Below are 19,112 nucleotides of genomic sequence, written 5' to 3'. Positions count from 1 at the left end.
AGTGCTCCTGCTTGGGTAAAGGTGAAGACTCCCTGGGAACCCCAAAATTTACAAGCTAAGAGGAAATAAATCATGTGGTCTACTGGTTCTCAATAACAGATAAGCCAACTCTCATGCCCGCCAGAAAGAATAGATCTTTGGGAGTTCGGCCCTTTAACCACCCCAACTCAGATTCTGTGACTCAGACCTGAGTCAATCACTAGGATTCTGCATTTTGACATGCCATACTGTCACTTGCATGCAACACAGTATGTTAAAGTCACTGCTTTAGAGAATAGAATATAAATCTGTTGAATGGAAAAAAAAAAAAGACCATGCAATTTTCATATACTTCACTAGGCTAGGGAGGAGTAAACTCCGGCTCAGATTCATTGACGGGACATTTTCAATTTATAAGGAAAATGAGATCTCAAGGCTAGAGATAGGGATGCTGTTAATTGAGTGCTCTGACCTTGTGATCAGTGGAAACTTTATAGTTGCCTAATTTAATCTCACTACTTCATGAAGTAAGTACTGTTTATTTTACAATTGAGAGAACAAGCAGAAGTGAAGTAACTTACCCAAAGTTGGATTCAAATACAAAAGCTCACTTTGACCTTTATTAAGTTGTAAAGGTAGGAGATGAGCACTGCTGTTGGGCTTTATGTCCAAACAGGGTTTTACCTTATTAAACCATAAAATAGATTGGGGGTAAAGTGCATGAAATAATTATTAAGATACTGAAAAGCTTGACATCACACAATCAGCCCTCTGTTTTTTGTACCTTCCCCACATAGGTTCAAACTGCAAAAGACTGTTTTGTAGCCTATCCCTACTATTCTTTATCTCTTGCTTCACTTTAGATTCTAAAGCTCATGGGAGGGCACCCGTAGCAACACAACAGCCTCGGCCCAGAACTTGTGCATAGAGAGAGATACTCCCTCCACTGTTCATTCTGCCTGCCTAAGTGCCCAGAATCTGGTTCTCCCAACACCACCACCACTCACAAATAGGAGCCTAAAGAGAACACTTAAGGTCAAAGTAGCATCCTGGATTTAAAAAAAAAAAAAAAACAAAAAACCTTTTACTTACTTTATCCTAACTTGATCCTCAAAATAGATCTGCCAAAAAGGAGGAATTGTTTCATTTAATAATGTTGATGATGAAGCCAGACTGGACCTCCCGTGTGCATAAACTACAATCCAGGAATCTCCTTGGTGGCCTAGGGGTTAGGTCTCAGCTGCACCACTACCCCCTGAGTTCCATTCCTGGCCAAGGAGGTGACCCACATATGGCACAGCAGTTCCCTCCTGTCTTGTTCCCTCCTATATTTCAATAGATTGACTGTTCTGCTCTCCACTCTGGTGAATCCTCTCAACCCCCACACCTCTAGTCTATACCCCAATTCTTCTACAGAAATAATAACTCTTAAAAAATCCACCCATGGATATCCACTGGATTCCAGAATCAAGTACATCTTAATCTAAGACCTCAGAGTCCCTGGGTGGGAGGGAGGCAGCATGTGGATGCTGATTTGCTGTAAAATCAGCACCACTTGGCCCTCCCTGGTGGCGCAGCGGGTTAAAGCACTGCACTGAGAAACTAAAGCCATTTCTGCATGAGTTCGATCCCCGCCTGCCCCGGAGGTGATCACATGGCGTGGCAGACCTCTCCTGACCTGCCCGCTGCTCCCCTCAGCAGTGTACTTCGTTGATCTGCCTGTTCTGCTCCCCATTCTGTCTCTGGTGAATCCTCTCACCCTCTGCATCTCTGGCCTGTACCCCAGTTCTGTATGAATAAAAAAAAATTTTTAAAAAAAAAATCAGCACCACTTAAAGTAGTTTAGAAAAGGAGGGGGTATGGAGGGTTAAAGTAAATTTAGATCAATGGGCAGGACTGGGTTGCATTAATCATTTTCAACACTATCCCTATGGAAATGACACAGCCAATATTGAACAGTCCCTGCTGGCAGTTGAGAAACTTTTTTTTTTAAGATTTATTTATGCATATAGAACTGGGGTACAGGCCAGAGGTGCAGGGGGTGAGAGGATTCACCAGAGACAAAAGTGGGGAACAGAACAGGCTTATTGAGGAACTACACTGCTGAGGAGAGCAGTAGGCTGGTCAGGAGAGGTCTGCCATGCCATGTGGGGATCGAACTAGCACTAAAGTGGCCTCAGCTAGCTTCAACCCTTTGAGCCACCAGGGAGGGCCCTAACAGACTATTTTTGAAGGGATTAGGTCTGCACTTCATTGGCACATCAAGACTTCAGTGAGTTTTGATACTCCTTTTTAGGGCTAAGTTGAGACAGTCTCAAATTGGAATCTAGCCGTTAGAGGTAGACTGTATTTAGGATGTTGATAAATGCAGACAACTCTCTGGGAGCAGGCTAACTTCACAAATCCATCAGCCTTATGAGAGTTAGAGACCCTTCTCATCCTATATGGCCCAGAAAGCCAAAGTAAGAGGAGTGAGGTGAGCCTGGGGCTTCATCAGAAATGAGTTCAAAGGTTCAAATGGGTTCAAGGAAATGGGTTCTCCTTGCCTGTTGCCTACTGGACTAGGAGTACCTGAAAGAATGAGGTGTGGCATATTAAACAAACAACTCTCCTAATTACCTACTTCAGTCTCAGGGTATCAATTTTCCCCATGCTTCCAAATTCCAGCAGCTCACTCCCACCAAAGAAATAAGAACCAAATCCCAGCATTTACCCTTTTCCTAAGCCATCCCTTAGTTGCAATACCTCGACTAGGAGGACAGGATAGTCACTAAAGGAGATGGTCAGACATTAGCCACACTTTTCTCCCCTCGGTGGGCTCGATGCAGTCAGATTCCCCGCAGCAGCCCAGATCCCTCAACCACACCTCCCGCCGCCCCCGCACACATATCAGAGCTTGACTCGCCGCCCCCGCTTCTTTTTGCTGCTGGTCTCCCCAGTCCCGGACTGGCTGTGCGTAGCGTGGCGCGGCGCGTGGGCGTGCTGCGGGGCGACCATGGCTGTAGACTGTTACCTCCGGTTCCCACAGTAACAATCGAAAGCCACGGTTGCCCTGGAGACGCGGGGGCGGGGCGCGCGCCGCTGACGGCTTCGCCGCAGCTTCAATCCGACCGACGTCAGCATCGCGGGATTGGTGGTGGGGGCCGGTGGCAGCGCGGGCGGGGGGCGACGCGCACGGCTGGGACTCAGTGCGGGGCTGCTCTAGGGCCGTGTCGGATTTGTGTGTGGGCCGGCTACCCCTCGAAGCCAGGGACTGAATGGCCCCTTGGCGGCTCCTGCGCTTGATCAGCACCGCGGACAGCGGCAGCGAGCAAGGGCTGAGGGACCCTGAGGGACGCGGGGCCGGGGACTCGGCTGGCGGTCGGGGGTGTGGTCCTGGGGCGGGGCCAGGCGTCGGTGGCCGTGACTGGAGACTGTTACTGAGGGCGGCCCGGGCAGTAAGCAGTCTAGAGCCAAGGTGCCGGCGCGCTGCCCGGACGGGGGTGCTCGGTAGCCCGCAGCTGGGGATGCTGCAGCTCGTCCTCCCCCTCGTCTCCCGCCCTTCTTGGCCCCAGCGCTCGTGGACAGGCACGCGGCCTTTGACGTCAGAGTCCTGTGACGTCAAAGATGTCCCTGCGGAGAGGCACTTCCGGCGGCGGAAGGGGGGGATGGTTTGGGGAGGTGGGATTGCCAATGGGGGGGGTTGGGCGGAGCTGTAGGTCTAGGCTCCGCCTCCGCCTGGTCCTGAGAGAGCAGCGCCTCGCGCAGAGGCGGGAAGTCGGGGGCGCTGTGGGATCTGCCCAACTGGAAAGAACCGGGAGGGGGTGGGCGCCCTGGCTGAATACCGGGCGAGGGTCCCGAGATAGCCGCGGCCGAGACAGTGGGTAGGTGGAAGCCTGTCCCTCAACGGTGCCCCCGCTCAGTCGGTGGGGGCAGCGCGGCTGAGTCACCGCGCTGTGGGGAGGGGGAGGGGGGCGCATCTCCTGGGGCACCAGCACCTTCACCCCACTTTCTTGGGAGGATGGTGCAGGAGCCCCCGGGAAAAGCCGCGGTAACTCTATGGTCGGTCCCTCTGTTCCGTGCTCCTCCGAAGTGGCTGCATCTCCATCTGGGCGCAGGCAGGTGCTGCACAGGGTTCTGTGTACGCCTCCGTTCCTGGCTCCACCAGCTGCGAGGGAAGTCTCGTACCCCACTCAGTCCCCAACCCCACCCGTAAGGGCCCTCCAACCTGCTGCCTGCCAGCCTCTTTGCCCTCCCGCCGTGCCCGTGCATCGGTTCATCTGTCGCCCGTCGGTCGGTCAGTCCCGCTTACCTGTCGGACCGCAACGCGTCCGCTCCCGCTCCCGCTCGCCTCCCGCAGTCGGGCTGGCGCGGCAGCTTTTATAGGCGCGCGTAGTACTCGTGCGGCGGCTCATTCATGCGGCCGCAGCTCCTACACACTGACGCGCTGCCGACGTCAGCAGGGAATTTAGGAAACGGGAAAAGGGGCTATTTATAGTGTCGAGGCGGGGGGGGGGGGGGGGGGGGGACCGAGGCAACCGAGAACTGGAAGGGAGAGGAGGGTGCACGGAAGCGGGAGTGGGGAGGAGGAGCCCGCGCCCTCTTTGCCGGCCTACAAGGGGTTAACTTTCCGGAACTGCAGACTAGGGGGCTGGCGAAAGATAGTGCCGGGAGGCAGACTAGTCGGTTACTTGTTTATTCACTCTGGGACACCTGGAGGCGCTACCCCACCCCCGCCGAGCCTTCAGAGATCCTTACCCACTCCCACTCCTCAGCTCCTGGACCCGACGGCTCTATGACGTCACGTGATGCCCCAGGCGGTTATAGCCCCAATGGTCGTTTCGGGGTCGGCATCTCTAGGGACAGGGAGGGGTCAGTAGAGGAAGCTGGACCAGGGACAGACCGCAGTATCTAGAGCTGTGGCATGGGGCGCAGGGGTTGGGGAGAAAGGAGGGACCTCGTAAGGAGAACACCGAGAGTGCCTTCTAGAACTGGAGACCAAGGGAAGGCAGAAAAGTTGAGGAGGGTGGGTGGGACTCCCCGGGTAGGTGGGACTCCCCTCAAATGAGCAAAGTTATCTTCACTGGGGGGATTTGAGGGAAAGGTGGCAGGAGAAGGAAACCCAGGAAGAGGAGGAGGAGGCCTCAGCAAGTGGGGGGGAGAAGGCTAGCTCAGAGTACCAGTTGTCCAGCCTGGCACCCAGTGAACTGCTTTTAGGACCCATTTGGGTAATAGTGACTACCTCTCCCCCTGCCCAGTAACATAAACAGAGCTCACATGAAGGTGGTAATGATGATGACCACCACGGAATCAGCATCTTGGTGTAGGGAGTGTCCAGGGGTGGTGGGACAGAGACTATTTTGTGGAGGAGTTAAGAGTTCCTGGAGGTCAAAAGTAGCAGGAAGGGTCCTTGCCATGTGGAGCTGGCTTCCGACAGAAGCAGAGTAAAGCATGATCCTGGCTCTTCCTAGCATCATTAACTGAGAAAGACTACACTGGGCAGGGACGCTGTGTTGGGAGTGAGGAGCTGAGCAGCAGTCCTAGGTCAAGGCAGGTAGAACTAGGGAGGGAGGGAAAAGTCAAAGACTGGAGAGTGAAGGTCTACAGGAGGGTAAGGAGGCCTTGACACTGACGTATTACCGGGTCAGATCTGTGATATCCTCCCACACAGATGTAAAGACAGCCTGAATGTAGGGTCTAGGAGCACTCAACTAACCCAGGGAGCATGTTGGAGAAAACAAAAACAATGGCACAACAGTTTGGAGTGGTCTATTTCCACAGTAGAAAGTGCACACACACACACAAAGGACAGAGGGTCTCCTTTTGGGGCTAGGATCTGGCCCCACTGAGAGAAGAAAAAGACTAGCAGAAATGGAGTTAGAGAGATCCTGCACAGCTCCTCTCCCTCTCTGGACTTCAGCCTTTGTCCTAATTGTTCTTTTCTCAGGAATGCCTTCCTGCCTTGGGAAGAACTCCTATTCACCCATCAAAGCCCAGCTCTAAGAACACTTCTTTTCAGGATACCTTCTGCACTCTCCCAGCACTCCACCTCAGTTCCAGCACTCTGCCTCAATCCACAGCATCTCCCTTAGGTAACATTTTGGGGCTCATCCTCTCCAGCGGCTGCTAGCTCCAGAACCCACATTTTCACTCTTGGAACCTCACCACTTCTCTTGTGAGGACACTAGGAGAGGCAGAGGAGGAAAGATGGATTTAGATCTCTGAGTAGAAACAGGGTGAGGGCGGGTTCAGGCCTCCGTGGGAGTCAGGGAGATACAGTGGGCTAGGAGTCACACCAACTGGCCCCAAAGCCATGAAGTCGCTTGCGGAGGAGCGGGAACCTCTGGGGGGCGCCCAAACCTTGGTGTTTGTAAGGAACCTCGCCGCCAGCGGTCTCCCCCTTCCCTCCCCCCTCCCCGCTAAGTGACTCACACATTACCTCTAGCGGGGGCGTGCGGGCAGAAGACTGAACGGTGGGCGGCGAACGCAGCCCCCACCCGCCCAGTGGCCCTGCGTGGTTGCTAAGCTCTCCAAGACCTTGGAGAAACGGGATCTGGGCGAACCTCATCGGTTACTATGGTAACTCTGCGCCCCAGCCTCTCGCGCGCTGCCGCCGAGAAATTCGTAACCAATCAGAAACTGCAGGCGTTCCCGGGGACCCACTCCCACCCCCACGTGTGGGCGGGGGTCAGGAGGTGCGGGGAGGAGGCGGAGCGTGGGTCGAGAAGACCCGGCGCTCGTTTACAGGCCTGATGCGGCGGCGGGGCCGCGCGAGGACACTTCCGGAATAGCCTCGCCAGGGCCATTGCGGGTCCCCTCGCTCCCTGCCAGAAGGGGCGCCACCTGCACACACTGAGCTTTCAAGTGGTTGTGCTGAGCCTTGTAGGGGATTGCGGACTGCAAACTCCCCTGTCACCTTTCTCTCCAGTCGGTGGGTTGGGGACTAGTCGTCCAAGTGGACCCTCAAAACGGCGCACACAGGGAACCTGGGGGCTGGAGTTGCTGCGGGACCCTCCAGGAGCGCTGTCCAGCCATTCCCAGGGGACTACCCTGGGGTCTCTCCAGAGTCCTGTAAATTATTTGGATAACACCTCTGCTCAGGTTCACTAAGTGCGACTTGGATTTCAGAATGGGTCTGGCGTGTTTGTGCAAACACTGATATCAATGCTCGTAGAGGGTCGAGTGGCACATGGGTTTGTTCCGTGCATACCTGTGTGTGGGTGCGAATGGTTGGCCCCATCGAGGAATGCCAAAGGAGAGTCCAAGATCCTTTTTATCTTCGTCCTTGGGGTTTCTGTAACCTGTCTCCCACTACCTACTCAAACTGAGTCCCCCTCCCGTGGACAGGATTTCTGCGATTCTAGCCAATACAAGAATCGAGAAATGTGTACATGCGAACTTGCAAGCCAAAGCCCCATCATCTGTGGGATTCGCAGGTATAGGGCCTCGGGCCCCTAGGTGGGCACATCTGGGAAAGTGAAACTGTGGATAGCCTCCCACTCATGCATCCAGCTGCGCATTCAGCCCAGGTGCGCAGAGGCTGTGTGGTGCGAAGATCCTTGAGGCCGCTAGGTGGCGATATAGTTGCGGCAGCGCCCAACGGCCCCGGCCGCTCCAGATAAGAGTGTGCGGAAAGCGCAGCGGGGCTGAGACGCGACCAGGACGCGGGGAGGACGGACCAGCAGGACAGACCGACCGGGGGCCCGGCGGGCGGAGGGCAGCGCAGCGCAGCCACGTCCCCCCTGGATCCGCCGGCAGCCGGGCCCGGGGCTTCCGACATGCCCCCCAGGTGGGTCCTTGGGCTAGGGACCGTGAGGGACAGGGGACCCAGACAGCCCGGTCCTCGCGTGCTAGCTGCTTCGGGCGCATCCTCCAGCGCGGGCGCCCCAAAGTAGCTGGCGTTCAAGGTTCCGGGTGTCACCCCTAGAGGACTCAGTACCGCCAGACCACTGCTCTGCGCCGGGTTCACTGCGGGGTCAGCTGCCCGGGGCCGGCTCTGCCCGCACATGGGCTGGAGAGGCGAGGGGACGCGAAGGGGAGCTGGCGGGCGGGGCTGGCAGGGGCGCTGCCCCGGCATTGCTCAGCGCCTGGCAGCGGGGAGGGTGGGGCGCCGGCTAGGAACTGCCATCGCCACAGGGAGGGAAGCCCGGCAGGCCTGTGGCCGCAGGTAACGGGCCACCAGGCCCTGCGGGCCAGGCGGGGAACACCGTGGGGCAGGCAGCGAGCAGGCTGAGAAGTTCAGGGCCCGGCTCAGGCCCTGCGGTCGCCTGGCTGCCGAAATTGGGAGTCGAGGATAAAAGCTGAGAGGCGAGAGACTGGGACTGGAGCTCTCCTCCGGGCCTGTCTGAAGTTGGGAAACTTTCCCCCAAGTTTGGGGCGACGGAGTTCCCGTGAAGAAGGGGCCGAGGGGAGCTGGGGAGGGAGACGCCTGGCCGGAGAATGCAGAGCTGAGGCCGAGGAGCCCGGGGCCGGGACGCGGGTGGGGCGCAGGCCGGGGTCAGGGCCGCAGCAGGCAGCGCGCCGTGCCCGCCCGGGGCGCTGCCCCCCCCCTCCCCTGGGAGCTGCGTGGCTCCCCCCTCCCCCCCACCTGCTTCCTGCCTCAGCCTCCTGCCCCGATATAACGCCCTCCCCGCGCCGGGGCCGGCCTTCGCGCTCTGCCCGCCACCGCAGCCGGTGCCTCCGCTCCCTGCGCCGCCGCCCGGGCCCAAAAGTGAGGGCCTGACAGCCCCTGGCCAGGGCGGCGTCCCGGCGGGCACCGCACTCTGCTTTGGATCACTTCCCCCAACTGGGGCAACTTCTTCGGAGGCGGGAGGCGCTTTTTACACAACTCTCTTATTCTCCACTCGGGCAAACTTCTCGGCCCTTGAATGACTTTTCCTGAAGCGGACATTTTCCTCAAATCCGGTAACTTTCTCCGAAAGGGTCACTTCGCCCCAACAATTTTCTCCTCGGAAACCCCCAGAAACCAGCCTGTGTGCCCAGCCCTATCAGGGCCCCAGGGCACGACCAGCGTGGTCTCCTCTCCACCAGCCAGTCTCTTGCTCCTTCTTCTTGTCTGGGTTGCTCATCCCAGACTCCCGCTCTCTCGGGTGGACGCCTTTTCTCTGCCCTGCCCAGGACGCGGGGCTACATGCCCCGGTGTAGCTGAGGGGAACGGGAAGTGGAGGGGAGCCGGGCTGGATTGGGTACCGGCAGCGAAGTCTTGGTGCGGCTCTGACTCAGCTGGTGTGTGTCCCCGTAGGAGATTGTGCTGGGCAGACGATGCTGGACACGATGGAGGCGCCTGGCCACTCGAGGCAGCTGCTGCTGCAGCTCAACAACCAGCGCACCAAAGGCTTCTTGTGCGACGTGATCATCGTGGTGCAGAACGCCCTCTTTCGCGCGCACAAGAACGTGCTGGCGGCCAGCAGCGCCTACCTCAAGTCCCTGGTAGTGCATGACAACCTGCTTAACCTGGACCATGACATGGTGAGCCCGGCTGTCTTCCGCCTGGTGTTGGACTTCATCTACACCGGCCGCCTGGCTGATGGTGCAGAGGCAGCGGCGGCAGCGGCCGTGGCCCCTGGGGCGGAGCCGAGCCTGGGAGCCGTGCTTGCTGCAGCCAGCTACCTGCAGATCCCCGACCTTGTGGCGTTGTGCAAGAAGCGTCTCAAGCGCCACGGCAAGTACTGTCACCTGCGGGGCGGTGGCGGCGGCGGCGGCGGATATGCGCCCTACGGACGGCCAGGTCGGGGACTGCGGGCCGCCACGCCCGTCATCCAGACGTGCTACTCGTCCCCAGCTGGGCCGCCGCCGCCGCCCACCGCGGATCCTCCCTCGGGTCCTGAAGCTGCGGTGAGCACGCACTGCGCAGAGATGTACACCTCCGGCCCGGCCTCCGCCCTCTGCGCCTCAGATCGCCGGTGCTCCCCGCTCTGCGGCCTGGATCTGTCCAAGAAAAGCCCGCCGGGCTCTGCACCTCCAGAGCGGCCGCTGGGCGAGCGCGAACTGCCCCCGCGGTCAGACAGTCCTCCCAGCGCCGGCCCCGCAGCCTATAAGGAGCCACCACTCGCCCTCCCACCGCTGCCGCCGCTGCCCTTCCAGAAGTTGGAGGAGGCCATACCACCTCCGGATCCGTTTCGCGGCGGCGGCAGCCCGGGACCCGAGCCCCCCGGCCGCCCCGACGGGCCCAGCCTCCTCTACCGCTGGATGAAGCACGAACCAGGCCTGGGCAGCTATGGAGATGAGCTGGGCCGGGAGCGCGGCTCCCCCGGCGAGCGCTGCGAGGAGCGCGGGGAACCGGCCACCTCGCCCGGGGTGCCCTCGCTCGGCCTGGCGCCACCGCCGCGCTACCCCGGCAGCCTGGATGGGCCTGGCGCGGGTGGCGATGGTGATGACTACAAGAGCAGCAGTGAGGAGACAGGTAGCAGCGAGGATCCCAGCCCGCCGGGCGGCCACCTCGAGGGGTACCCATGCCCGCACTTGGCTTACGGCGAACCCGAGAGCTTCGGTGACAACCTGTACGTGTGCATCCCGTGCGGCAAGGGCTTCCCCAGCTCGGAGCAGCTGAATGCGCACGTGGAGGCTCACGTGGAGGAGGAGGAGGCGCTGTACGGCAGGGCAGAGGCCGCTGATGTAGCTGCCGGGGCCGCCGGCCTGGGGCCCCCGTTTGGAAGCGGTGGGGACAAGGTCGCTGGGGGTCCGGGAGGCCTGGGCGAGCTGCTGCGGCCATACCGCTGCGCGTCGTGCGACAAGAGCTACAAGGACCCGGCCACGCTTCGACAGCACGAGAAGACGCACTGGCTGACCCGGCCCTATCCATGCACCATCTGCGGGAAGAAGTTCACACAGCGCGGGACCATGACGCGCCACATGCGCAGCCACCTAGGCCTCAAGCCCTTCGCGTGCGACGCTTGCGGCATGCGCTTCACGCGCCAGTACCGCCTCACGGAGCACATGCGCATCCACTCTGGTGAGAAGCCCTACGAGTGCCAGGTTTGCGGCGGCAAGTTCGCACAGCAACGCAACCTCATCAGCCACATGAAGATGCACGCCGTGGGTGGCGCGGCTGGCGCAGCCGGGGCGCTGGCGGGCCTGGGGGGGCTGCCCGGCGTCCCTGGCCCCGACGGCAAGGGCAAGCTGGACTTCCCCGAGGGTGTCTTTGCGGTGGCCCGTCTCACCGCTGAACAGCTGAGCCTGAAGCAGCAGGACAAGGCGGCCGCAGCCGAGCTGCTGGCGCAGACCACGCACTTCCTGCACGACCCAAAGGTGGCGCTCGAGAGCCTCTACCCGTTGGCTAAGTTCACCGCGGAGCTGGGCCTCAGTCCCGACAAGGCAGCGGAGGTGCTGAGCCAGGGAGCGCACCTGGCTGCCGGACCCGACGGCCGGACCATCGACCGTTTCTCCCCCACCTAGAGCGCCCTTCGCCTGCCCGCCGGGTTGCCGCTGCTTGGTTGCGATCTGCGTCCCCAGGAGCGGCGGCGGCGGCGGCGGCGGCGGCGAGGGGGCACTCCGCGCCGAGAACTGTAGTAGCTGCTGCAGCAGCAACGCCTCAGTGGCAGCGGCCCCACCTGGCCTCACTGCTTTGTGCCTTAGCCCGGGGTGGGGGTAGGGGTAAAACCCCGGGACGGGGGTGGGATGGGGGAAGGGAGATTTATATTTTTGATATCAGCTTTGACCAAAGGAGACCCCCAGCCCTTCTCCGCCTCTTCCTGTGGTTCGTTGGCCTCCTCCCCTGGCTCCGAGCTGCTCTTGTGGGGAGGGGTGTCACTGTTGGGGAGCTCCCGGCCCTACCTCCGGCCCTTGCGACCACACCATTTCTCACTGTGAATCTCCCCGCTGGGGTCGGAGCGTCGGGCAGAGTTGGGGAGCAGGGAGGGGACTGAGCCGGCCGGAGGGCCTCCCCGCCCCTGCCCCCCGCCCGCCCCGGGACTGATAATGTGAAGTTCCTCATTTTGCACAAGTGGCACTAGCCCCAGGGCCAACCTTTCCCTCCCTCCTAAGTCAGAAGGCTGAGACAGCCCTGGCAAGCCTTGTCTCTCACTCGGGAGGTGTCCCCCTCCCTTCCCTGGGGCCCCGGACCATATTTATTGCATGCGCCCAGGGCAGCCCCCCATCCCATCCCGAGCCCTTGGCTGGGCTGGGACTGGTCTCTTTAGCTCCCTCCTCCTCGTTTGTATATTTCCTACGTTGTACACAGGCTCTTCCAGAGCCGCTTCCATTTTCTATACTCGAACCAAACAGCAATAAAGCAGTAACCAAGGACCCTGGCCCCTGCTGCTCTCTTCCACCCTACACAAAGCCCCAGGGGAGCCGCATCAGGGCGGTAGGTGCCAGAAACTTGGCACCCTCACACAGGTGCAGAGGCTTGGGCCTTCTTCCCTACCCAGTCCCAGAAACAGATCAGCAAGAGGTCAAGTACGTTTCATAACTAAAAATTTATTAAGGAAACAAAACCAGTGCTGCAAATGGGACAGAAAGGAGAGACAGGTCTTTCACACCCTCCCACCACAGCCTCCCACCGACTCATCAGCCTTCATCCAGGGAAGAGGCTCTCAGAAGAGAGGCTGGGGGAACCTTTACTCCAGAGCCCAGTCTGCTGAGGCCCTGGGGGGTTTACACCCCAAACTGCGGGGCATTTACCCCATGGCTCTCCTGTAGTCTCCCCTCCTTCTGGCATCATTTTGGTTCTTGGGGAGGTAACAGACTTCCTCCCATCCTCCGGGCAGGGGCGGTACAGTCTGGACAGTCAGAGGGGCTCTAGGAGATTCCCCCACCGGTTATCAAAATCTACTCCTTTCTCCTTCTCAAAACCCTCTCTTTCTCTAAGTCCCTCTCACTCCTGTCCCTGGGTTTGAAGAACACATTCCTGGCTTTAAACACAGGTGCCAGTTAAAGAGGCAACATAAACTCAAAGGCTAAAGGGTCCCTGTGTCAAAGTCTAGGCAAAGCTAGAAACAGGACGGATGAAAACTCCAGACTAGGCTTTGGCCCACCCTACCTTCAGGCTGGGCTACACAAGCCTGGAAGTTTCTAGGGCCACAGGGGTCGGGAAAGAAGGGCAGGAGTGGAACAGTTTTATTAGCTTCCTGCCACAGGCCCCAGAGGAGGAAGATTCAGTGTAAGAACCCCCATGGCAAAGAACTGAGTGAGGAAACAGAGGACGAGGACAGTTAGAGGATTAGAGTAGGCAAGAGGGTGAGGGGGATGGCCCAGGAGGGAGCGAGATAGGCCAGGAGAGGAGAGGGCATAACTGAGAAGAATCTGAGGAAATTTCTTGGGGAAACGAACAAAAGGAAGGTCAGTGAGGAGAGAGGGAGCAGGCAAAGGCCACCCAGGAAGTATGGGCCCGAGACCAGACGCCTTTTCCCTCTAGACCCATGACCATCCAAGGGCAAAACAAGTAGCAAAGGGCAATGAGCCCAGATTGATAGGGAAGAAGAAGGGCAGGATGGTTGTGTTTGGGGTAGAAGAGGGGAGGGTCTAGGTCTGCTGTTAGGGACATGGTGTCCAGAACCCAGCAAGGGCCCATAGGGAAATCCAGGCCTCAGGGAGAGAGACATACCCTGGGCTTTTTTCATGTCATGAATAAAGCTTCTTGGACACATCAGGACAAGGCTACTGAGAAGAGTGAAGGGATCTTTGACCTCACCTGCATCTGATGGAAACTCTAAACCCTCTGCCTCACCTCCACCAGAGAAAGTGGCTGAGGCGGCCTCCCCCCAGCAATGGTACTAGACAGGGGAGGGAGGAAGGCTGAGAGCATGGGCGGCCTATCTGGCTGGCCCACCTGCTGTCGCTGCGGCCAGCCACTTCCCAGCTCAATCTCGGCAGCCCACGAGGGTCCCAGCAGCTTCTGCCCAACCCTTGGGAGGGGCTCTGTGAGGGGCAGCTCCCCCACAGCACGGCCACGGCGTGGGTTGGAAGAGGATGGTTTATTGTCTGGGTGGATTGGTGGCTCAGGCACGTGGGCATCTTCTGTGCTACACTGGGCGCCTGGTGGCCTCTCAGGAACGGTTCCATGGGGGGTGGGCCCCAGCGTGGCCCACTCAGCCCACCTGGGCCCACGTGAGGAAGGCCGGGATGTCCCGCACAGGCACATTCCTTGTCAGCGCCTTCACACGCAGGTTGCGGTCATCTGTCAACAGCACCACCTCCCGCAGTAGCCGTATCGGCTCCTCTGTTGGTGTGAGAGAACAGGACTTCACTGAGGGCAGGAAGTAGAGGCACCAGCTGCCCTTTCTCTCTCTGGAAGGGAATCTTTGGGGTTGAATCCCATCATTTCTTGATTTTTCCCCCCTGACACCGACAATCAGCCAAGGTGTCTCTCCCCTCCCTAATGGCTTAGACAAGAGTCATACTGGGCCAGGGATGGCCTCATGCTTGGGACCCCCACCCACTTCCAGTGCAGACCTCTGTGCTGCTTTGAGTTCCCAGAGTCGTCCAGACCCCCCCAGCCTTCACAGACTCATCTCTCAGCACTACGAGCTGGAGGAGAAGCCCTTTTCCATACTTCTATCCTTACTGATTGCACTGTTGGCCCTAGACTTACAATACTCTGCTTTTGCACATCTTCTCCCTCCAAGGCCAGCAAGTTAACACTTTAGGTACCAAGAAGTAGAACTAAAGACGAAGATGTCCACAGCTTCCAAGCATGAGGAGAGGGGTTCTATGTGAAGGGGGCTCGAGGAGTAGAGGGTAAGGGTCCCTGGCAGAACTGTGCCAAGAGAGCCCTGGGAATATGGTCATGCGATCTCTTCTATGCAATAAAAGGAACCCATGTACATTATGGAATCTCCAACAGTACAGGACAGTGAACAGCAAAGTAGTCAGGGTCCTCCTTTCTGCCCTCCCCCTTCCTGTGTCTGTCTTACTCCCAGGGGGAGATCTACATAGGCTTTCAGATGTCTTTCTGCATGTTTATACGTATATATAGTTTTTATATAAACATTAGTCCTGCCACATTATGATCATACTAGCATACTTACTTTATCCAAATTTTCTGTATTTTTAAAAATCTCGCTGTGTCGGTACAAATAGATAAGTCTCCATTCTTTTTATATAACTTTTTAAAGCAGGATTATCTCCTACATCTTTCTACCCCTAACCCCTAACCTTTTAGCGTATGGGAAGAATTTAAATCAGGGCCATGCGCTCACACAAGTGACCAAACCCTCCCTGGTAAGGCTTCTGGGGTGCAGGGTCTGCTCCAGTCCTGGGTGGGTGTTTCCGGAAGGAGGCCTAGCAGACAGCGAGGCACAGGAAGTGTCCTGAGGGCTTACTGAGTGAGGTATCTGCAGGGCTGGGGGACCGCGAATGACTACACCAAACTGAAGCAGTTTCAAGCATGCCAGCTCTGAGCAGGGAGGCTGAGAACTGGTTGTCAGTCTCTGGAGGAGTTTGGGGGTAAAGGGAGGGAGAAGTTCATGGGCTTGTGAGAGAAGGGGAGAGGTGGAAGGAGGAGGTGATGGAGTTGAGAGGCTGTGGTGGTGGTAGCCATGGGCAGAGGGGATGCTTTGAAACCGTTCAAATGCCTGGGCCTGGCACCTCTGGGCTGTGTGGATGTGGAGTGGGCTGGAGGTGGTGGTGCTCTGTGGGGCTCCCAGCTGGTTACCTGATTCTGTCTGCAGCCCCACCATTTCTGCCCTGAGACTTAGACCAGGAGAGTCCCAGGACTTAGGTCAGCCAGCCAAAGCCCGACATTGCTGGCAGGGGTCTGCAGGGGTTTCTGTGAATACTTTGAGACATTTTTAACAATAAACATCCTCTGTTTGACACTGGTAACTTCACTTTGTTAGAAACCAGAGACTGTCATCTTGTCAGGCCCCATCCGCCATAATCCACATGATTTTAAAATTCAACATCGTTTACACATAAACATTTGGTGACGGTTTCTCTGTGAATCTGACAAGTTAATCTGCTAAGAATTCACACTGAGAAATGGGGTTTGATTACACCAGCCGTTGCTGATGTAATTCTGATAGGGGCGGTCCTCAGAATCGAAATGGGTTCCTGTAGGCTGTTTGGGGTTAAGGTGGGGGTGGGGATATAGTAGGGACAAAGCCAAAATGTGTCTCTTCTACGAGAGAAACAGCTCTGAGGCTGGGTGGAGTCACAGCAGTATCTGAACCAAGTATGATATTTCCCAACAAGGCCTTCTGCTATCCAGTCTACCTCTCTCTCAGAAGGCACCCCTCTAAGGAAGCTGGATGGGAACAGAGCCCACGGTCTTCTGGAGTGTGCACGAAAGCCTTGCAGCAGGGCCCCTTGGAAAAATGGCTGCTATAGCATAGAAACTTAGTTCATTCAGGAAACACACTCTGTAATCTGGCTCAGAGTGACAGGCTACATTAAAGTAGGTGAGAGCAGCACTAAGAGAAGACAATCACTGTACCAGCCTGGAGCCAGGGTTAGGAAAATGAGCCATGAAGAGAGATGGGTGACGAGGACTCAGAGAAAATGTGTCGTATGTGTAGACTGAAATCAAATGGTGAGTTATTAGCTCTGCAGATGGCAGTGAACTAGGAGGTACTAGGAGTTCCTTCCGAAAGAAATGTCACACTGCTGCAGAAAGCACCTGAGACTTGTTGACTCTGAGGAATTGTGTAGGACAACAGTTCTGGTTTAAGGATGAGGGGCTCAAACAACTGGAAGAAAGTCCTACGGTGAGAACAGAGACGGGATTCTGCTCACCAAAAAGGTCTGGTCACTGGGCTGAGAGCTCAGTCCTCAAGTTTTCACCTGCCTCTCCAACTCTGCTCAGCCTGCAAGTGTTACAGCTCATAGATATAGAGGCAGGAGGACAAGGCCCACGCTCACTGGGAGCTGCCTGCATCCAGCCTCCACAGGGTAATCACTCAGGGATGAAGACGAGGATGAAAATGGCTGAGAAAGGGAGATGGGCCTGTCCTTCTCAGAGCTACAGAAGGCTGAAAGGAGACCATGGCTAGAAAAAACTATGTTGAATCATAAAAAAACTCTTGCTGTCAGAACTTATTGAGGACCCAAGGATGGAAAAGGCTGCCTGTTCAGTGGGAAAGCTCACTGCCTAGAGCCAGGATTCTTGGGCTGGGTGCACCCTGGCTGCTCCAGGGTACAGCAGACATTTCCTGGGGGTGGGGATGGGGGCGCTGTGACAGGAGGTTTGACTCCAGCAGGGCAGGATGCTGGTCTGGCCTCAGGCATGTAGCAGGTCTGGCCAGTTCCCTGGCCAGAGTTGGTAGAGGGATGCTTCCCTTTAGACTGAGGCTATTAGATGAAGTAAGGTAGGGGCACAGACGCTCCTGAAGCAGAGACAAAGTCGTACCTTTGTTGGTGGGCATGAAGTCCTTAGCCTTGTCTTTGCAGTAGTGGAGGCAGCAGGAGAGGATCAGGTCGTCGTTGTTACCCTGGAGGAAGACAGTGTGAGAAGTGCCACTGGGCAGGAGGGGCGCCATGCAGAGGAGACAACAGGAGTACTGTGACACTGGGCAGGCTGCAGGGGGCGGGGTCATAGAGTCCCTCCCATACCTGCTTAGCCCAGTCCAGCTGAGCCAGAGAGTGATGCAGGGGACATATCACTCCTGGGCCTGGATAGTGGACCGACTCTCCCTTAGGGCCTCCCTCCTGGAGACCCTGTTCTGAGGCTGACTTTGGGCGCTCCCTTTATGTTGGAGTTCTCACCAGCTGGCCAGTGATGTCCTCACTGCGGAAGGCGATGGATTCCAGTTCATTGCCACGGCTGGTCAGGGCCCGTAGGCAAGAGTCCCGACTCTCGAATCGTCGCTCGAGGAATTCGATGGACTTCCGGGCCTTTTCCTGCACCACACGGGCATAGCCCCCAGCCCGGTGGTCTGTCTCCTGCCCCTTAGCCAGGCCGTCCAACTCATTGATCACTGATAAGACAGAGTCCCACAGCCTATCAGCCTCAGCCTTGTCTGCCTTCACCTTTCCCCATTCCATAGAATCCATCTTGCCCCACCGCCCCACTACAGTTATCCAGAGAAATTAGGGAACTTTGGTGGGGGCTGGGGGGGGGGGAAGTAGTATCCCAGACTTTCCACCCTTTCCAGTGTTCTCTCCCCTTTTCTCCTCCTGGGAGAATCTTACAGGGATTTTCTGAAGCTGCTGTGCTCAGAGGAAGAAACCTGGCCCCTCTATTGCATTCCTTAGTTATAGGATCGAATTGAAAGAATCCCTCAGGAGAGACAAGGGTATGTAGCAGCTAAAGGGAAAGAGGCACTCTTCCCCTTCCATTTGAGCCCCTGACCACAGCAGTCCATGAGGGGCAAAGCTCTATACCCCCCTCTCCAACAAAAAGCAGGGAGGTCACCAAGAAGGAAGCAGTAGTCACAACCTCATTTGCAATAGCCCTGGTATTCCCCAAAACCATGCCCCTGGCACATCTACTTCCTCTGATACTTTGTGTGTGTGTGTGTGTGTGTGTGTGTGTGTGTGTGTGTGTGTGTGTGTGTGTGTGTGTGTGTCTGTCTGTCTGTCTATCTGCCTGCCTGCCTATGTCTGGGACATGGCTCCATTTTCTGGTGAAGATTCTTTCCAAAATTACAGCCAAAAGCCTGAGGTCAAGTGGGAAATATGCACTCCTTGGGGGCTCCGGGAGAGTTTGGGGTCTGAGGCCTCTCCTCAGTGCAATGATTCATGGCTCGAGGAGTCGGCATGAGCATGCTGTTCCATGGTGAGCCTGGCACTCACTGTCTGGGTATTCAGAGACACTTTCTGGAAAGGGTCCATGTGGGAAAACACACACACAGACAGACAGAGATACACACACACACACACACACACTCTCTCTCTCTCTCTCTCTCTCTCCCCCAATATTTTCAGCAACCTGAGGGTGAGGTGGTCACAGAATGTATAGCTGAGGTTGGGAAGTAGCAGTGGATGGGTGTGTGGTATAGCAAAGAGAACATCAAACAGGAAAAACTGGTATTTCATCCCCAAATCTGCTTTCCTGCTTCCAAACTAAACAGGCTTCAAAGGGGAAGCTTGTTTGTGCTTCTGCACCAGGCGGGGCTTCTTGATGCTGGGGTCAGGCCCAAGGAACATGGAGTAGGTTAAAGAGCACAAGAAATAAGCAGGGAAGGCTGCTGGCTTAACCCTTCATGCTCTGTCCACAGGGCAGGAGTCCAGCGAGCAGGAGTCCCCATTATAGCCCCTGATCAGCTGAGGGGGATTCA

At 57.1% G+C, this 19,112-nt stretch overlaps 2 protein-coding genes across 3 annotated transcripts in view; one reads left to right on the top strand and one right to left on the bottom strand.

Moving 5' to 3' along the window:
- The first annotated feature begins 7,615 nt into the window (after positions 1 to 7,615).
- HIC1 (hypermethylated in cancer 1) lies at positions 7,616 to 12,215 on the top strand. 2 transcript variants are annotated; one of them, XM_004684790.2, is made up of 2 exons: positions 7,616 to 7,747; positions 9,200 to 12,215. In XM_004684790.2, exon 2 carries the CDS (start codon positions 9,220 to 9,222, stop codon positions 11,350 to 11,352), a length of 2,133 nt encoding a protein of 710 aa, XP_004684847.1. In that variant the 5' UTR covers positions 7,616 to 7,747; positions 9,200 to 9,219; the 3' UTR covers positions 11,353 to 12,215. The 2 variants fall into 2 exon arrangements, with proteins under 2 accessions (XP_004684847.1, XP_004684846.1); XM_004684789.2 differs by lacking the exon at positions 7,616 to 7,747 and adding an exon at positions 8,816 to 8,862.
- Positions 12,216 to 12,345: 130 nt separating this feature from the next.
- SMG6 (SMG6 nonsense mediated mRNA decay factor) overlaps positions 12,346 to 19,112 on the bottom strand; it is a 207,773-nt gene continuing 201,006 nt past the window's right edge. The window contains exons 17-19 of the mRNA XM_004684788.2: positions 17,599 to 17,810; positions 17,243 to 17,324; positions 12,346 to 14,116 (exon numbers count right to left, since the gene is read on the bottom strand). Coding sequence (XP_004684845.1) covers positions 13,986 to 14,116; positions 17,243 to 17,324; positions 17,599 to 17,810 — 425 coding nt within the window. The 3' untranslated portion in view covers positions 12,346 to 13,985. The remainder of the gene's footprint in view (positions 14,117 to 17,242; positions 17,325 to 17,598; positions 17,811 to 19,112) is intronic.

This window comes from Condylura cristata, unplaced genomic scaffold, assembly GCF_000260355.1.
Source record: "Condylura cristata isolate star-nosed mole 26May11 unplaced genomic scaffold, ConCri1.0 scaffold00017, whole genome shotgun sequence".
In the NCBI taxonomy this organism is placed as follows: Eukaryota; Metazoa; Chordata; class Mammalia; order Eulipotyphla; family Talpidae; genus Condylura; species Condylura cristata.
Note: the sequence above shows the minus strand (reverse complement) of the source record. Positions and strands in the feature narration are given on the sequence as shown.

Excerpts from the sequence above, each read along its gene's own strand:
- HIC1 (XM_004684789.2), top strand. The coding sequence starts at position 8,826 with ATGACTTTTCCTGAAGCGGACATTTTCCTCAAATCCG. Across the intron at positions 8,863-9,199 it reads GGACATTTTCCTCAAATCCG|GAGATTGTGCTGGGCAGACG; the intron begins GTAACTTTCTCC and ends GTGTCCCCGTAG.